At 38.6% G+C, this 19,353-nt stretch overlaps 1 protein-coding gene across 7 annotated transcripts in view; it reads left to right on the top strand.

Moving 5' to 3' along the window:
* The window catches only part of NFIB (nuclear factor I B), a 306,386-nt gene that overhangs the window by 120,568 nt on the left and 166,465 nt on the right, over positions 1 to 19,353 (top strand). For 3 of the 7 annotated variants that reach the window (XM_054397668.1, XM_054397666.1, XM_054397665.1), the window contains exons 1-2: positions 1,247 to 1,276; positions 7,173 to 7,704. In XM_054397668.1, coding sequence (XP_054253643.1) covers positions 1,247 to 1,276; positions 7,173 to 7,704 — 562 coding nt within the window. Of the gene's footprint in view, positions 1 to 1,246; positions 1,277 to 7,172; positions 7,705 to 19,353 lie in introns of those variants that run through there. The other 4 variants (XM_054397667.1, XM_054397664.1, XM_054397663.1 and 1 more) reach the window with 2 other exon arrangements.

Raw genomic sequence — 19,353 nt, 5'->3', positions numbered from 1 at the left:
GAGTAGGCCCCCTTCCCTTTGGTATGCCCTTCCCCGCCGGCCGCTGAATGGGGTGAGCGGGGGGCCCTTGAGCCCTGCCGCCGCTGATAGAATCGCACCCCGGAAAGAGAAGAGGAAAAAGAAACCTCCAGCGGATGACAGCACAACCCGCACCCCCCCCCCCTCCCCCCCCCGCATCCCTTCCCCCGCAACTTTCTCTCACCAGAAGAGAGGGAAAATGAGGGATGTTTGCAAAATGTGCTAGTTCCTCTGCAGCGCTCTGTGGTGATTAATAAAGAGGGAGGGCAGAGGAGGGGGATCTGGTAAAGAAGGAATGTGTTTGCAGGAGGAGGAGCAGTGTAAGTGGTGATTGTGTAATTAAATAATTTAAAAAAAAATACTTAAGTCTCATCTGGGGCGAGAGCTGGAACGGGGTCCAGAGGGTGTAACTGGTGAAATTTTCAACTTTCAATTTTTTTTTTTTTTTTTTTGGGGAGGGGGGAGAAGGGGGGGGGCGGGACGGGGAGGCGGGTGACGGACGCGAACACGGACACGGCGGGAGCAAATCGGGAGGGAGCGACAGGCAGAGATTGATGGTTTGAATTTTCAGGAGATCGCTTTTATTACAGTGGGCGCTTGGAAGGCCGCCTCCCCCCGCCGCCCGCAGAGAGGGGGATGTGTGGGGAGCAGGCTGGGACCGCGGGGGAGCCTGCAGGCCGCGGGCTGCCCGCCCTGCCAAGCTTGTCCTGCCATCGTGCCGCTCCGGGCCGTAACCTTGAACTTTCGAGAGCGTGGCGACAGTGCTGTAATAACCCGACAACTTCTTAAAAAAAAAAAAAAAAAAAAAAAAAAAGAAAAAAAAAAAGAGGGGGGGGGGGCGATAAAAATCAACCCCAAACAAAAAATCCTCCCGCCCCCCCATCTTCCCCCCCCGCCCCCCGAGTCCTTCCCCCCTCATCTGCAAAACAACTAGCAGCAGCAGCAGCAGCAGCAGAAGCAAGACTCCTGCGCCGCCGACTACAAGAGGGTTAAAAGCGTGGATTGGATTTCACCCCGGGAAATCTAGCGCACGGAGTGAACTTGAATCTTTGGCTATTTAAGGAGGACTGGGGTTTGTTGTGAAGTTGTGGTGATCCAGGGCAGAGCCTGGATTGATTGATTTCATCTTCCTTGAGTCTCAGATGACTGTAAAATGAATAGATGAAATTATTCCTTTTTGAGGCTTTTCGTAGGGGCTCTCCGGGCAGCGTGTTCTCAAAGCGAAGTCATGATGTATTCTCCAATCTGTCTCACTCAGGTATAGATGCTTTTTATTTAATTTATGTGCTTATTTATTTGCTTGTTTTCACTTTTTTTTTTTTTTTTTTTAAGAATTTATATGAGTTGTTAATGAGTCGTTGCTACTAGTTGTAACGGGTTAAAGTACAATTGTAACTGCTTGTCAGGTCCAAACTCCTCTCTCAGGAGGGAATAGTGGAGAATAAACTGTACCAGGCCATTGTTTTGGGGAGATCCATTCAAAGTGTCACTTGTAGACAAATAGTAATTGTTGGTGCATAAGAAGCCAAAGGTTAACAAAACGAAAATGAGCATAATTACTGGAAAAAGCAGGTTTGATAAGTATTGATTTGATAGGAATCAAACGGTGTATTCTTTTTTTCAGCTCGCCAGTTTAGGGAGAGTCTAATGAAAAGGCTTGAAAGGAAAAGTGCTAGTTTTGACAAAAAACGAGCGCTCGCCGGTGCGAAGTAATCCCATTTTATGCTTAATTGATAACACGTAGGCTGCCAACAATGAGGTTGGTGCGAGCGGGGCTGAGCACGGCGCTCAGCGTTTTCTCGTTCGGTGGTGCAGGGACACGGCATTCCCCCCACAGCTAAACTGCGGGACTCGCCGGCAAGGGGAAAGCTCCGGCCGGTTTTTACAGCCGCACTTGCGGCTGCTTTCAGAGCCCGGACGTGGCTGTCACTTGGGGCAGCGGGAGGGCGCGGGGCGAAGCGGCGAGCGGAGCGGAGTGCGGGGGGCGGCCCAGGCGGCAATCTCGCCGCGGCAACGAACAGATTTTGAGTCGTGAGGGGTTTAAGACTTGGGAAATTCCCCGGGTGCCGCGGGGAGCGTCCTTGCCGGGCATACAGTAACACGGAGCGAGCGCCGGGGCACCAGAGCAAGGTCCGGAGAGCAAAATCGACTTGTAAAGCCAGAGGATAGTTTTCCGAAGCTTTTGTGTGTGTCTATCTTAGGAGGATGTGATGTAAACTGATGAAGCAATAACTACTTGCTTCCACATTGGTACAGCAAATAAGTAAAGACGCAGAAAATCTGCGAAACTAACATCTCTAGCAGTCCTGTTAGGAAGCGGCCAGCGATGCACATAGAGGTGCACGGTGAATAAATACATGTGATTTCGGTTATCCCACAATTAGAAAGCATTGTAATTCAAAAGAACTGAAGGATTCATAAATTGTGAATGAAGATGGAAACAATGATAAGGCTTATTCAGTGATTGGATACAGTCCTGTAGCTTTTTGGCTGACACATTTTGTATTGTTTATATTTTGTTTGGCATCTAAGTGTGATTGACTTAGATATGGATATTTTCAGCAAGTAAACGTGAGCTGCAGTGGAGCAAAAGCTGGACAAGAGTACTGTTGAGGTACTGGCTTTTCAGTAGAGAAACGAATGCATGTAGGAAGCATTTGGTGTGATACACAGATGTAGAATTAATTACTTATGGTGGAATCTGCAGTTAGAAAAATTAATTCTGCATGGGCTGTCCGTCCTGAGAAATTACTGGCAGGCAATAAGACCTCTTCACGAGAATATAAGCCTGAGAGTACAACTTAAGAAAGCATTTTTACATTGAAAACAGGCTTCTGTTACAGCAGGTAGTTTATTTTGTTGTTTCCTGCTGTAAGGATTTTTTTTTTTTTGACTCTATGTTTGCTTTTTGGACTCACAGATGTAATAGATTCCATCTATTTTTCAAATCTGTCTTAAAGCATTGCACTCAGGTGTTGACAAAAACACAACATTGTACTTCTACAGCCATAAATATAAGAAAGCAATTCCTGGTATTCATGAGTTGATAGCTTCTCCATAATATTTTACAGTCCCATTGTATTGTGTGCTATGCAGAGGCAGTTCCCACTTAGTAATACATATATAGAACACAAATACAGCATATTGATTTTGATTTCTATACCTGTTTGGAATCACAAAGGCATTTTACAAATAATCTTTTCTCACCATAAATTAAAAATTGTGATTACACTGGGAATGAGGATTTATACTTTATATTACTTATTTATTTAAAGCAAAAGGCTGACTAATCTTATTTTGAGCTGCTACTGAGTTAAAGTACTGTCAAATTGTTCTGTTTTGTTCTCTGTCTCTAGGGCTCTTGCAGTGCACATTGACTTGTGATAGTGTGTGCTGAGAACAACATATATTTGTAAAAGTTCTAAGCACAGAACACCTGTTTGGACGAAGCTTCTTTGCAAAAGCAATAGTTCACTTTTTGCAGAGACAGAGCTGAATGACCTTTTAGAAACAAGTCTAAAATCCAAAATGTGGCTGCTAGACAACCTTGACAATTCAAATGTTATCCATTGCCCTTTCAGTAACACTTTGGTGGGTGTAAATTAACTCCCAGGAAGAATGAAGACTTAAAAAATGCAGTTTAATTTTTTTTTTTTTGACAGGGCCTTTCCTCTCCTTCCCATGTGCCTCTTTCCCCTTGTTTTGGAATGAGTGTAAACTGCGTTTATCTTACTTGCTGAGGCATGATAGGATGCAGCTACCACATGCCTTTAAGTGCTTGGTCTCTTGTGATGTTTTTGCTGTGGTTTATTTTTATGTTATGGTGGTCCAGGAAGCTTAGAATATGTTGCCATTTTCTTTTCCTCTTAGAGTATGTTTTGCTAGGTACAGATAAAATCCATGCAGGGGATCCATGCACATGAGGCTTTCTTTATAAAATCTCTAGACTTCTGCCAGGTATGTTTGTTGCACAATCCTGAGTTCAAATTTCCATGAACTGATACAATGTTTATAAAAGTGGAAGATAGGAGAAGGGTGCTGCATTTCCCCGTTATCTTTTCCAAAAATAAAACCTGGCATATCATAATTAAGTGGCTGGTATTTTTCTCTTAATTTACAAACTCCATAGATATTATATTGTAACTTCGTTTTTAATTTAAATTGTCAGTGGTTCACCTGAGTCATTTGATACGACTTTTGGAAAACATATTTCCACAAATCACTCTATTGCAAGAGCGACTGTGGCACATTGGTAAGTGCCACATAAAAAAAATAAATAAATTCAATATTGCCTGTATGAATATTAAGGGCGGGAGGGAGGGGGAATCAAATTCTGTAGATGGCTTTTTAGAAGGTTTAGTGGAGAACACATGTGATTAATTGCAAATCTCCATTTAGGATCATTTTTATGGGCACTTCTTGTCAAGTAATGTTTCATTTGAAAGGACTCCAGATGCACAATGAATCAAAGATACCTGATAATATTGCTTTAGAACAGGATGTTCTTTGCTGGTCTTCTCCTTCACTTTCTCCTTTTCTTCATATATATTTGTATCTTTCGGACTTAATGAGAATATGAAAGAAAGGCCGGAGTACAACTTTTAAAAGGTTGGGGTTTTTTTCATACTTTGAAAAGGAAACATGGAACCACTACAGATTGGAATTTAAAAAGTGGGATTTTGGTCTATAAAATTTTCATAAATGCAAAATGTTACAAATTATTATTGGCAATTTCAAAATAGTTTCTGGTGCTCTTCTTAATAATGAGAACTAGTAACACAGAATAGTTCTACTTTTAAGTTATAAATGTTGAAGTTAATGATTCATTGTATTGCGGCAAAACCTAAATTTCTTCTGAAGCTCTTCAGCCCTCTCTTCACCCTGCCTTTTGCCTTAGCTGTTAAAAATTTCAAAATCTGCAGTAGATCTGGTTTATTCAGTTGAAAATAAATTATAAGGACTTAGCATCATGCAGTTTGATGCATATGTTAAACTACTAATTTTTTAGGTTTTATTTGAATTCTTCAATTAAGATGACTTCTGCAGGAGATAAAATAAACTTTCTTTAGTAGTTATAATTCAGAGGAAAAAAATCCATGGCATCAGAAAATATATGAAGATAGGGAAGTCTTATCATGGGCTGTGGTTAGTTAGAGTAGTATTGCCTTCCCACACAAAGAACAGATTGTGGTTTAACTCTTTCCATGGCCTAGTGTTTATGTGCCAGTATAGTATTAGAATTGTTCAGAATCTGCTGGAAACTACTAATCAGTTTAATTATTGCTTTTGTGGCTCTTTGTTAAGGATAATGCTGTAATGCAATCATTTATGTTCTGAGTTATCTTCCTCTATTGCCACTCTTTTATTTGTTTGTTTGTTTGTTTATTTTTCTGTGATGGTAACTTGGTTGTAGGTAAGCTGCTCACAACTTTTCTGTTATTTTTGGTTTGAGCTGAGAATGGCTAATGGAAAAAGCTAGATATAGAGGGCTTCTTCTATCATTCAAGAATTTTTGATGTTTGTTTGAAATGTGAAGATTTAAATCCATATCCTGAAGCATCTACAGTGGCACTCTGTACTCTCTATAATTGAAACCATTAATTATACTTTCATCATTTTTACCTAATGGAGTTAATGAGCCTATTGATTAAACATAATTCATTCCTTGTCTAGCAGCATAGCTAAAATATTAGTTTGTTAATTGTATTCTTGAATATAATTGTATAATAAAGGTTTGGTTTTAGTCTGATTGCAGCATGCCACAGTATGGTGCACAATCTGCGTGGTAGTTAAACCTAAATATGCCTGTACACAGGAAGAAAAATACCTCCCCTAAGGTCTCCCTTCCAAACCAAAATACGTTAACATTTGGCAAGCAGATTGTGCTGTTTTAAATGGCGGATTTGCTCATGGAAAAGATACATTAGTTTCCAGGAAAGGCCTATGTAGATATTAACATGAATGCATAGGATGGTACTTTAAGCAGACAAAACTAATTCATGTAATTGGTATAGGACGTACTTGTAGATGGCAACTAAGCATTACCTCCTTAATGCAGTCCATATCGCTGCTATGCAGAAGAACTTACAGGTGAAGCCAGATGACAGAAAGGGCTATTTTGGAACTAAATAAATTACATACACAAAAGCAACAGTGCGCTCGTAATGTCACTGCTGCAGCATGCAGAAACACAAAGAATGCAAAGTTTGTGCCAAGTTGCTGTTTTCATTGTACACCTCAGATTGATTTTTAAGGGGTTTAGAATAATTGCCACACTCGTGATCAGTTAACAAATTCACTGACTCTGTGGTGCTTCAGAACCTAGAGTGGAGCTACCAGAAGAATATAAACATAATTTTTCTTCTCAACTTAATAAAACTTTAATTTTACAGAATTTGGGGGCGGTGGAAGGGAAGCCCAAAGAGCTGAAAGTACAAAACCTTCTCTTCACGATTTATATACAACATACTGTGTCTTTTGCTTGCTCTATACTGGTTTCTCTAGTTACCACCACTGGAATGGTGCTGTTTCGGTTCAGGAATGTTGGATGTTTGATAAGAAAATGGATCAAGTTTAATGGCGCATGCTCTTTGTGCCACCAGCAGTCTCTTGCTGAGAGCATGCTCCAAAAGCGGGAACTGTGTGGCATTACACTGAGCATGTATATGCTTTGTGTTTCTCTGCCACAGAGGAGAGAAATGAACTGTGGCATTCGCCTCAGCCTTCTGAACGTTTCTGCTCAGATTTTTTAAAACCGTATAGTGTCCTCTTTGTGCAATGGTATTTCTCTTAATGTTAGCCATTCACTGAGATATGTGAATGTTAGAAACAAAACACCTTGCTAGCATCTTTTCTAAATGGGATGGAGTGAGGGGAGGCATAAAAAATAAAATTTTCACATAGTTCTTTGTAGGAGTGAAATGTGGGGGAAATGCAGTTCTCTGTGTACGTTTTTTCTGCTGCCTGACAGTGGTAGTAGTTGCATAAAAGGTGTTGTGCAGAAATTTGTATAAATTTTAAGTGTTTACTCTCTTCGTCTTGGATTTCACTTTTAAGATTTTCAGGACATTTCTTGATACTGCTTTAATTATGAGAACTTACTGACTTTGAGTTATCTTCTCTTTTGTTTTTCTCCCTTCTACTTCTTTCCACAGGATGAATTTCACCCATTTATTGAGGCACTTCTTCCACATGTCCGTGCAATTGCCTATACTTGGTTCAACCTTCAGGCTCGGAAACGCAAGTACTTTAAAAAACATGAGAAAAGAATGTCAAAGGATGAGGAAAGAGCGGTCAAGGATGAGCTACTTAGTGAAAAGCCTGAAATAAAACAGAAGTGGGCATCCAGGCTCCTGGCCAAGCTGCGCAAAGATATTCGCCAAGAGTTCCGGGAGGATTTTGTGCTCACAGTGACTGGGAAGAAGCACCCATGCTGTGTATTGTCCAATCCTGACCAGAAGGGTAAGATTAGGAGAATCGACTGCCTGCGACAGGCTGACAAAGTCTGGCGTCTGGATCTAGTCATGGTGATCCTGTTCAAAGGCATCCCTTTGGAAAGTACGGATGGAGAGCGGCTCATGAAATCCCCACATTGCACAAATCCAGCACTTTGCGTCCAGCCACATCACATAACAGTATCAGTCAAGGAGCTTGATTTGTTTTTGGCATACTACGTGCAGGAGCAAGGTAGGAAGCAGACTGTTGTGTTTCTATGTTAGTGTGTCAAACTCTGATTACCAGTAGCCCTGTTTCCCCTATGGGCTGGCTTCCAGTGAAACATTATTCTATGGTCTATAAATATAACGTGGGTGCATCCCCATGTGTAAATCAGAGTGTATACATAGATACCTACAGACACAGATATTCCTAGAGACCTGTGTTTGACACATGTACCTTGTTCATTTTCAAGACAAAGCGGGTCATACCAAGGGATTACATTTAGCACTTCAGTTCCTGAAGTACTAAAGTTCCTGAAGGCAATGCTGAAGTTATCATTTAGTTTTTGTGTGTATCAAAAATGGCCAGTATATTGTGTATTTTTTTTCAATCATGACTTAAGAAAATATGCTTTTTGTTTTTCAAGTTGGGTTGTCTGTGTGTTGTGTTTTTTTCTTTTTCCCTAATGTTCCCACCTTTTTTTAAGTTCTGTTGTTAACAGCTGCAGGTATATGCAAGTGCGCAGTCACAATAAATACTATGATTATTTGTTATTGGTTTTGTAATTACAAGTAATCAAGAATTCATCCTTAAACTGATAAAGCTACTATCATTTTAGAGCAATTGTAGACTTGCTCATGTCCATAAAACTGAACAATACAAAACTTTAGCACAGAAGTACTGCTTTGTGAATACTACATGTAGTCAGAATGACAGTGTACAGTAGTTACTATTTTATCTGAGGTTTACCTTGCTAGCTCGTGTAACTTACCTTTGTTTTAAAAGAAAGATTGTAATTTTTTGGGGAGAATTTTCCCTGAAACGTGTATTTTTATAACCACACTTGCATACATAATTTCATTTGGCCAATTACTAAAATGTGGAAAATATCAGGAATACTATGGAAAAGCTTTTTAAACTTAGTTTTATAAAATGAAAATAAAAACAGGGCTTCTGACAATCATATATGAGGGGAAAAAACCTGCTAATCATATTGTGTATTCAGATAAAAATGCTCATAGGCACGTTACCCAAAACTGTAAATGACTGTAAGTAGATAAGTCTTTTTTTCCTCTGATACTAAGCCTTCCAAAATGTTTTTTCTCCATGAGGAGTCATTTTGGTTCTCTCCGGTGATTATACCATCCTCTAGATGTCTTTGTATTGCTGACTGATCAGCAGTAGTAATGCATTTGGTTTTCAGCTGCAGATCTTAACTAGAGAAAGTTTGACTGGCTGCAGACGGTGGGCTATTTCATAACTTGGCCTGGTAGCAAGCAGAAACAGCCTGCAGAAGGGCAGATGGCTGTTATCTGCATAAATGTGGGATTTAACTGAAAAAACAAATGGAATGGATTTTATAAGTAGCAAAAAAGTAAAATTGCGTATCTTCATTGACTCAGTCTTTAAAAGGATGGATACAGACACAACCTTTTTGTATTCAGTGAATTCATCGTTTAGTAGTTACTTATTCAAGTGGAGCACTATGTTTGCATGAATGAATAAACAGCACTCAATTTTTTTTATTACTTTCATGAAAAAATGTATTGCCGGGTTTTTTTTGGTGCCTTTTTGATTGTTTGTTTGTTTCCCGTACTTGTATTTTTCTTTCCATAGTAGTAGATAACACATGTTTTGTAGTGACTTTAAGTAGCTGCAGAGTCTGGTAAATCTCATCCCTAATAACATAGGAAGAAAGATTTCTTTGGTAGCATTAAATAAAATAGCTTAACTACAAGTAGTTTGTACCTTTAAACTCTTTTTGTGAAAGGAATTTCAAATGATAGTTTGCATAGATTGCAAGACATAGTTTACTGATTAATTGTGATGGATTTACCTGCTTTTAAGGAGGCAAAACAGTTTAAGTTTTCCAGCTGAAGAAGCTAGAGTCAGAGTACTCTTAAACACTTTCAACGTTTCAAGTTGTTGGAAGCCAGAAATTTGAAATTGGAGAAGAAATTGCAGGGTGTAGCTGCTTTTATTGATTTCAATGGACTGAGAAGACAAGTTTATTTAAAAACTTGTCTAATCAAAAATGAGTAATACAAGTATGCTGTAATATTGTAAGTTTCAAAGTTATACAATGCTACTTTGAGAAAATACTGGAAGATGAAGCTGGATAATTTCTTGTACCAAGTCACGCTTAGTAGACTCCTTTTTTTTTTTATCTTTCTTGCTGCTTCACAGTAAATTTTCTATTCTATCATTTCTCTTCATGAAGAAGGTACATTAAGTTATTTTTGTATCGTTTCTCCATTATGTCAAACTTTGTTTCTCTATACTTATTGAAAGCAGGTGAATTATGGCAATTTGTAGCGCATGTAAGGGCACCAGGCTTTGCAAAAGATAAGCAGGAAGTAAACCAAAACTCTGCATTGTACACATACTGCCTAGATTTTTATTTCTCTTTCAGAATATATAAACCTGCCTACTAGTATCATTTAAAAACTAAGTGGAGACTTAGAAATGATTAAATTCTCGAACAAAATATGAGGAAGGAATTAGCACATTAAGTGAATAGAGAGGCCAAGAAGTTAGATATTATTTTGGTTGTTGTTTTTAAAAAATAAGATTAAGGGAAAAAAAAAAAAAAGAGGAGGAAGGATAGTTCCAGTGCCAGTGATGGTTGCCAGTGGTGCCAGGATTGGCATCAGACCTTCTTTGTTTAGCCTAGAACGCCTGTGATTTGTTGGTTGGCATCCGCATTGCAGTGCAGGGTAATGTTATAATATATTGACAATTTCCAGATCTAGAAGTGTCAATAATCTTTTCAGCTCTTAATAAAAAGAGCTTCTGCTTCCATGCTTGCCTTGAAAGAAGAAATAAGGACTCACTGATGAAGTTCTGTCACTGACTAACTTCATTTGGTTCTACTTTTCACTTATCTTCCTCAGAATTCAGCATCTTTTTGTGCTTTAGGATCCTAAACAAAACAAAAAAAAAGGAAAAAAAAGAAGGAAAAATCATCACTTGACAAACGTTGCAATGGTGCTCCTTTGACTGAAATGGAGGAAGAAAATGGAAAATACATACTGTGATCAATGTTTAACATCAGAATGATTTCTTATTCGTAATGCACTACTATGGGGCTCTGCTTGTTGTGTGTGTTAGGTCCACCCCATGCCCCCCCCTGCCTTGAGTTTTAAAAAAAGCCCAAACCTTGAAAATGTCATGAATGTTGTTTCTGTTGACAGAACTATTTTGTTTTGGTTTTTTTCCCTGTCAGGCATCAGAGAATGTATCTCATTTGGTATGAAACACATTTCAGTCCATAAAATCATTTGATGGTATTTGATTCAGTGCAGTGCTTATGCTCTGTTCCCGTTGCTACAAGAACCGCCATTTTGTTTGTCAAGTGCCAGAAGAGGGGGGAAAAAAAAGGCAGACAATGTGCTTGATGCCAATAATGGTTGCCAGTGGCACCGAGGTTGGCATCAGATCCTCTTTGTCTAGTTACTGAATGCCTTTGATTCGTTGGTTGGCATCCGCATTGCAGTGGGCACATTGGAAAGTTTTTGACAATGAGTGAATGAAAGCTGCAGTACTTGTTTGCTGCAACAGAACTCAGATAATATAAATCTCTTCTCATAGATGCTTTATGTACTCTTACAATGGCTAATAAAAAAATAATTATAAATTACGGTGCTGGTTTTTGTAAAACATAAAATGTCTACAGCAATATGCATTTTCTGCAGAATTCTTAATCCCTGCATCACCTTTGCTGTTTTTTTTACAGTGTTAAGTAAAACACAAACCTGATGTTAGGTGTTTCAGCGCATACTGAATGAAGCATAGTAGACCTTGAGAAATGCTTTGATAATGTAATGATCTGAAGCAATGGTACCTGTAAAAGGTGAACACTTACAGGTTTTTTTTTAATGCATGTACCTCTCAAGAATCCGTTTCTCAAATCAGTCATGCTACTGTTTACACTCTCCTTTGTCTTTATGTGAGTGTGATATAACTGGGGGAGCCTGTATCTCCAGCTGTTAGACTCTGAAGGTGAGGGTGGAGATGATATTTTAAACTATCCAAGGAGGAGTGCAGAAAATAAATACAGATGTCTTGAGTCCTGTACTGTTTAGACACTTTTGGTTTTTTAACTTCTTATACCATAAAGATGTGCTACAGTTCCAACTGCATGACTTTGCTAGCAGGACATCAGGAAAAAGGCTAAATCATTTCTGTTGGAAGTTTCATAGATAGTTGGTATTAAATATTGCTTTCTGGTTAACTGCTATTATCTCATTAATTAATACGAAGGATTAGGAGCTCTACTCAAAAGGCTGCACAGAAGGAAGCCTGGCCTGTGTGAGTCCCTGAACTGCCAGACTGTGTCTTGTCTTTGGGTGGAGATTGGGGATAGGGGAAAAAAAAAAGGCAGAAAGGAAGAAAAAGGACAGGAGGAGGTCACAGCAGGCTTGTACAGCCATGGTAGGGGAGGATGTCTTGTGTGACACCCTCCTTGCCGGCAGGTTGGCAGGTAACCACAGCCCCGGGGGTGGCTGCCACATGTCTCCCTGCAGCAGTGACTTAGGCTAGGGGTGTGGGCCTAGTCCTGTTTTTGGTAGTGTGCTTTATGCTGTTACGGAGCATGTTTTCAGATAACCTTAGCTGGGGCACAGAGTCACATCTGCATTGACTCTAAATTGTTTTTACCCCAGTTTAACCCTGGCAAACTGCTAATCCCCAACTGGACAGGGATATCACTGTTTTGCTTAAGTCCTGCCAACGTGTATGCACTGTCTTTGTAAAAAAAGAAAAAAAAAAGTGTCCTCTTTCCAAAAGAAGTTGTAGTTCTTTTTTAAATGATACATATATGTATTGCAGGAGTGAGTGGTTGAACTTGATGTATCAATGGCTTGATGTTTTTATTAAGCTAATTGAGCTTTGTGAATCTGTTTTTACAGGAAGCTCAAATTTTAAAATAGGTTTATATAATCATTTTCATCTTATACTTCAGTTTTCATTTAGTAAGTATAGAAAATTGCTCATAGAGTAGTGTAATAATACTGTTTACATTTTAAAATTACAATTTAAATTATTTTGGTTAGTTTGCTGCAACTACAAGAAATTCTATTTAAGATCACCATCAGAATTATATCTGAAACAGTCTTCTTTCCGTGTGAGTCATATAGTGGTCATATGTCTAAGTGTCACACCACCCAGAGGGATTTTGGATGAAGGTTTACATTTCTTGTGTTCACTGGTGCTTCCACCTACAATTAATAAAAAAATAATGGGCTTAGAAGAATCAGTCAGTCTGTTGAATTGCTGATTGTTCCTTCTTCTTTTAACTTTGATGGTTTGCCTTTGTCTCAATACTTTATCTGGGAACATACAGTTTTGGAGAAGGATATGTTAAGGTACAAGGTGGTTTGCTGGAATTTGCACAGCAAATTTTCAATTACACTCAGAGCAACAGGAAATAGAGCTTATTACTGCCTATACTTGTAGGTGCCTAGGTTCTGTAGGAGCTTGTTACTTACACAATGTGTGTGAAATGGCATGTTCATCCCTTGCCCTAACTCTCAATTTTGAATCAGAAATACAATGCAGAAACAGAAGTATGACTTTATATTTTATCTGCTTTCATATGGGAAGACCTTTAGTAGTTGAAGAATCTGACAGGGACTCATAAACCTTTAAAAAAGGTTATGTTACTTTGAGTAATTCCAGTCCATTCATGCATGTGTGAAAATGAAATTTAAGAAAACTTTTCTGTCAACTGGCAAAAGTTCTGTATTGATTTATTTTCTAGTTTTCTAATGTAAAATTTTGGATTACTACTTTGAGTAGCTCCATTGAGCTGAAAATTACAGTGGGAAAAACATCTGCCAGTAGAAGATGGAGATTAATATACTGTATATATGGGAATAATAACGATTTTCAATTGGTGATTATAGATCCTTTATAATGACATAGATATGAAAACATTACCTATCAATATTCATTTTTCAGAACTTGTATGTATGAACTGACAGCAAACGCAAAGAATTAAGAATATACGTTTTTGCTTTTGAATTTTAGTTTCTCTCAGAATAGAGTTACAGGTTCATGTAGAATTTTCCGTGTTTTATTTTCCACTCGCAGTCAAGAATTAAATAGGTATCAATTTAAGGAAGGAGTTTTTAGCTTCTGTTTTTTCCTAACCTGATACACCAAGGGAAATCATTTTCGCAGTGTTAAATTACATCAATTAAGTCTAAGACAGAAGAGGCTTATGGTTAAATAAATTCTGTGCAACTAGTTGAAAATTCAGAGGTCAGTGTTAATTTATGAATGACATTTAGGTTGGCAGCAAGAAGCTATAAAGAAGATAATAGAAAACAGAAGATTCACGGGAGGTTCAGACAGAAGAACAATACTGGGAACAACAACAAAAAAGCTTTTAAACTATCAATAGGACCACTAATTTGTAAAGGAAGTACTTGAAATAACAGAATAGATTTATGTTTTAAATTTTGTAATTTTCATGCATACTGAATTTATTGAAACTGTGGAAACTTCATTAAAATGATTAAACACTAAATGCCATTACAGGTTGGATTTTCAAATTAATTGCACAAGACTAATGTCAAGTATGCTTCTTTTTCTAGCTTTCCCTTCTTCCCTGCTTTTCCTCATTCTCCTCCCTGTTGCTAGTTATTATGATGTACACATCTCAAGGACTGGTGGCCCTCTGGAGCTTAGGTCCTTGGAGCAGCATTCCACAGTGCCAAGCACAGTAATTCCAAGGGCTTCCTAAAGCCTACAAGTCCAGTCTCAACTGCAAGATGGTGTGTTGTTTTGCTGTAATCACTTGGGTTAAGATGATCTCAAAATCAAGTTAAATGTGTAACTTAATGTTGCATCTTCCATTGCGGAGAAGTTCCTTATCTGGAGACACTTTCCAGATGCTAAGTGAATGTCAAGAAAGAAAGTCTTTGTGATTAGCCAGTTTGGTTGAGAGATGTCAAACAAGGTGTCATTCCTTACAGAGAGCTTTCACGATTTTACTCTGTCACTCTCTTTTTAATTTTTATTTTTTCTAAGAATGGTGGAACTTGTAGAAGCAGTTGCTAAAACCCTGGCACAGAACAGCAAAGTTTGGAATAGAAGAGGTTTGAAAAGCTTAGAAGCTATTAGAGGGGAGTTAAATCTTAGATTACTAGCTTTGTTCAAAAGAAAAGGGAGTCGATTTGGGTGTGTGTATTATACTGTCTGGGAGCAGTGAGTTTTGTGTGAAGTTAGGAACATACTTCTAGCACAGCTGTTAATCTTTTCCCTCTACCTTTCTATTTACAAATGATGGTTTTCTTACACTTTCCTATCACCAAAGTCTCCTTTCAGAGAGATTATTTCATTTTCTGAAATATATGGTGTTTTAAAAAACTTTAAATAAGTATTTCTTTAGCTGTTTTTTAGGAACCTTATTATTGACATGTGACTTTTGCTATAGCTTTTTCCACAGCTGGTGGGAGTTGGGCACTTCAGACCATGTGTGCTTGAGTCTGTTTGAGGAAGAGCTGATAGTCTACTTGTGCTTATCAGTAATAGTGTTTTGGATGTTTTTAGCCAGGTGGAGAACCAGAGCTTTTGCCTACATGCCCTGTGACTCCATTGTGTTACATCCCTCTTGCCCCCATACCCCTTCTCAAGTCAAAAAGGTGACTTAAAGTTACAGTGAGATCAAGGGAGCCATTTTAACATTGGTTTCCTTCTAACTACTTACGGTGTTTGGGACTGTTTAAACAACTTCTTTAGTCTAATATATAGAACATAATAAGGAGAAATTACCATTATATGGCACAGTACCAAAGCTTAGCTGAAGCTCATGAAACCATTAAGTTCTCTTATTCCTTGGGGAAACCTTGCACTTCTTAGTGGTAACTGCCTACCTCCAAAGCAGAAAGGAGACATTTATGTTTTCCAGTGTTCTTCCATAAAGGCACCTTCACTAAAGGTATACACAGGGAATTTGAGCAGAATGGTTCCCCTGTTTTGCCTTAGACAGTGAACAGGAAATCCAAATGCAAAAATTGACAGATAATGAACTGAGTTTCAGAAACTCAGCATGTCTATTGAGAAATTATGAAAAAAGATATATTTTTTTTTTAATATTGGCTTCACACAAATGCTGTGCACAAGTAAGTATATTCTGTATTTCTGGAGTTATTTCACAGCTGAGAGAGTTAAACATCTGGCTCTTGAATATCCTGTTTATGTATATGTTTTCCCAAACTTCAGTTTATATTAACCTGAATTATTCTGCATATTTCATAAAAGATGAGTTTAAACAAGTGAAAAATAAGTATGAACTATTTATCTTAAATCTATTTTAATTTTTAGTCAATTGTCTTGCCATATCATTCCCAAGCTCTCTTCTTAGAAGATGTGATATGATGTATACATTTTCCTTTAAAATAGAAACATAGAAATGTGCTCACATTAGAATCCAGTATTTACAAACTCCTTGTCTTCAGAAATTAACTATAATCAAAATATTGACAGAGTATATATTTTTTGCTTGTGATTTTTTTTTCTTTTTGCTTATGAAAAATGCCAAGCCATTTTCTGCCTTTTTTTCATGAAGTAACTTACAAGGAAGTGCTGGATTTGCTTAGAAGATTATTATGGAAATGCCTTGTGTTTGAGAGATGGCAAGTATATTTACTGCAGCATCAGTTTTCCATTGCATGATTAATGCCATTGAAAATGAAGCCAGATGTCTTGAAAGGATGCCTACACTCCAGTGTCCCTGATTTAAGTGTGAATACATCTCTTAGTCAAGACAAGTTGTGTTTTATTATTCTGACATCTGCAGTTCCTGGACGGATTACCTTAAATTTGTTATGCCATATTAAAAGATATGCTTTACGAGACTGGCCTCAGCTCCTGGCCTTAGTGTCAGGAACCTTGCTATGTGATGCAACATGTCTTGTTAGGTTTAATTGACCAAAGCTGATTTGTTAAAACAATTCATTTGTTCTGTAACTCACGCCCAGGCCAAGTTGCTACCTGAATCTCTTGACCTTAACTTGTATGGGTCATGAAATGGCTGTGAACTCCTTGATCTCTCCATTGTTCAGCAGCCATGCCATTTCCTGTGGTTCTTTGTGATAATAGCTGACAAGAAAACCTCAGTCCCAAATTTACACCTCAGCGAGTTTTGCAGTGTGCTTCCAGACTGTCTGTGTCCTCCCTTGGATGTGCTTCTCATGTCCCCACCTTTTGTCTGCTGACAGTGAGGAGGACAACAAATAGACAGCCATCTGTAGTGGAGGAGGGGGGACTTCTAGGGGCTCCATCCTCTCATAGACTGCAGTACATTTTATTTCTGTTAGGGTGCATAGGTTCACTACATTTTTCAGTGGCAAACACCATCAGTCTTAGTAGGGCCCACTTCACTGTGAGTGTTGTTTGAGTGGGATGTCGTGGGAATAAGGTTCTGCTTTGAAAATGTTTTGTGATGAAGTGTCATATATGCATATATTGTATTTCAGGTTTTAGGAGAGCAGTGATCAAAATGATTTCTTGACATGAAGTGGAGGAGCATTTCATGTCTGTGTCATAAGAGACTACTTTATTTTTTTAATACCAAAACATCATTTTCTTAAAGAGCCAGCTTAACACTTTTTCTTAAAGTCGCCAACAAGGGACTTTGCACACTGCTTGATGTAATATTTAAACTTATCAAAGGGAGAGAAAGAACAATCTTTGCCTTCTGCTTTTTTTTTGTTTGATTGGTTGTGGTTTTTTGTTTTGTGGGTTTTTTTGGTCTTTGTTTTGTTTTGCTTGTTAACATTTTATTTCTAAGGGAGACTATTTGTCCTCAGGAATTACTCTCAGTGAGGGCAGAACTTACAGGCTGCCTAGAGTCAATTCCTGATTCTAATGTCAGTGTCTTGATGTAGGCTTTGTGCTTCCTGTAATTACCTACAATTTGACTGTTAGGACAATTTAGTTGAGATAGGTATTAGGTCTAATCATCTGCTGCATGGGTTTTAGGAAGCGGTGCTTTTTGAAATCGGTGGCTGGATGGCATGATACAGTCTTGCTAGGTTAAGAAGGCTTATGTGCTGGTACTGATACCATTACAAAATATGTAACTAAGTAATCCAGTGGTCATTAGGTAATTGGTATAGTCTTAATTTAAAAATTTTAAAATTTTGCTCATATGAGTAAATTTATTAATTCAAACTGATTTAATTTAAAATGTATTTTCTTTCACAGCACTATACACTTGACTTCTACAGTGTGTGATTAAGTTTATATTTCTGCAGTCTACCTGATTTCTCTGTGAACTCATTCATTTTTTTTTAAAGGAAAAAAATACCAGATCATATATATACATACAATGTTATGTGCACTTGTGAGTAACCTAACCTTTTATTTCAGTGTGAAACTCTGCAATCTAGGTGTGATTTTTTAATTACAGTTATATAGTTCCTCTAAAGGAAGAGGGTGGGCCTGCTGATGCAAAGAGCTGAATGCTGTCACTGTGATGACAATACAAGTCTGACTCAATGTATAGTTGGAAGGACTTCAAAATCCTTGTCCTGGTCACCAGCCCTGCTATGGCTTACCCAGTGATTGCAAGCAAGTTGCATAGTGTCTCCGTGCTTCCAGCCTCAGCAAGAGAGAGCACCTGCTTGCTTCAGTACTGCCTCAGCAAAGGCTGGGAAACACTGAGATATGTACCAGCTGAAACATTATACCCCTTTTGTACTTGGCTGCAAGCAAATTCCATGTCCTGGTGCCCAGCCCCCAAGTGGCATTTGTTTCATTGCTGTAAAGTTTTCTCATGCCCAGACAGAAGAAACTTGCCCAAGTAGGGAAGGCCAACAAAAAGCATTCCTCTACTGCAAGCCCTGTTGTGGTACCACTTTGTGGGAGAGGGCATCAGAGAGTTGGCCCAAATTGGCCAGGAGGTTGGGTCTGTGATGGGAGTGCTTCATGGGTAATCTGTGCTTCAGTCTGCAGGAGCCCTGAGCTGGGTAGGCCCTTGAGGTTGGAGCCACAGAAAGCAGGAGCTTTAGTGCACTCAGATAAGTTTTCTTGCCTTGTGACAGTGAAGGCAAAAAATACTTTGAAAGGTAAATGAAATATTCATCATGGGCTGTTATGGGCAGTTTATCCAATGGGCCCATTACAGAGGAGGCATGGGCAGCATCTGCTGGGGTGGCCCTGGAGCTCAGTCTGGTTCCCTGTCCCTCTCTCTGTGCTGACCCCAGGTTTTTTACTGAAGGGAGAAGGAGTCAGTAGCTCAGACCAGATCACATCAGTATGAGAGGAGGATGCATGGTGCTTCTATCTGGAATATACTGGTCATCCTGTTTCTTCTCCCAGACTTGGGCTGGTCTGGTTTGTGAGGCAGCTGAGGAGGAGGCCATTGGTTTGTACAGGTTAGTCTGAGATTTTGTCGTGGAGAGATTGTATTAAGTTGAAGTCCCTGCTGATTATACTGAAACTTTCCTAAATACTTAGTAACTTGTGCTTTTGGGACACAGTGTGCTGTCTACGTTTACTCCTTAAGTCATTGCTTTTCTTGTTCCTTTCTTTATGATGATTTTTCAAGGTTGGTAAAGAGCTGTCTACAACATTAACACGTATAAAATTACCATGTTTACTTCTCAGAGTGGGAAGTGGCACTAATTTATAAAAATGTTAAGTCTATCCATGCACATTCTCTAGGTG

The sequence above is a fragment of the Indicator indicator genome, chromosome Z (genome assembly GCF_027791375.1).
Source record: "Indicator indicator isolate 239-I01 chromosome Z, UM_Iind_1.1, whole genome shotgun sequence".
Classification (NCBI taxonomy): Eukaryota; Metazoa; Chordata; class Aves; order Piciformes; family Indicatoridae; genus Indicator; species Indicator indicator.
The sequence above is the reverse complement of the archived record's forward strand: the minus strand, read 5'-3'. Positions and strand labels throughout refer to the sequence as shown.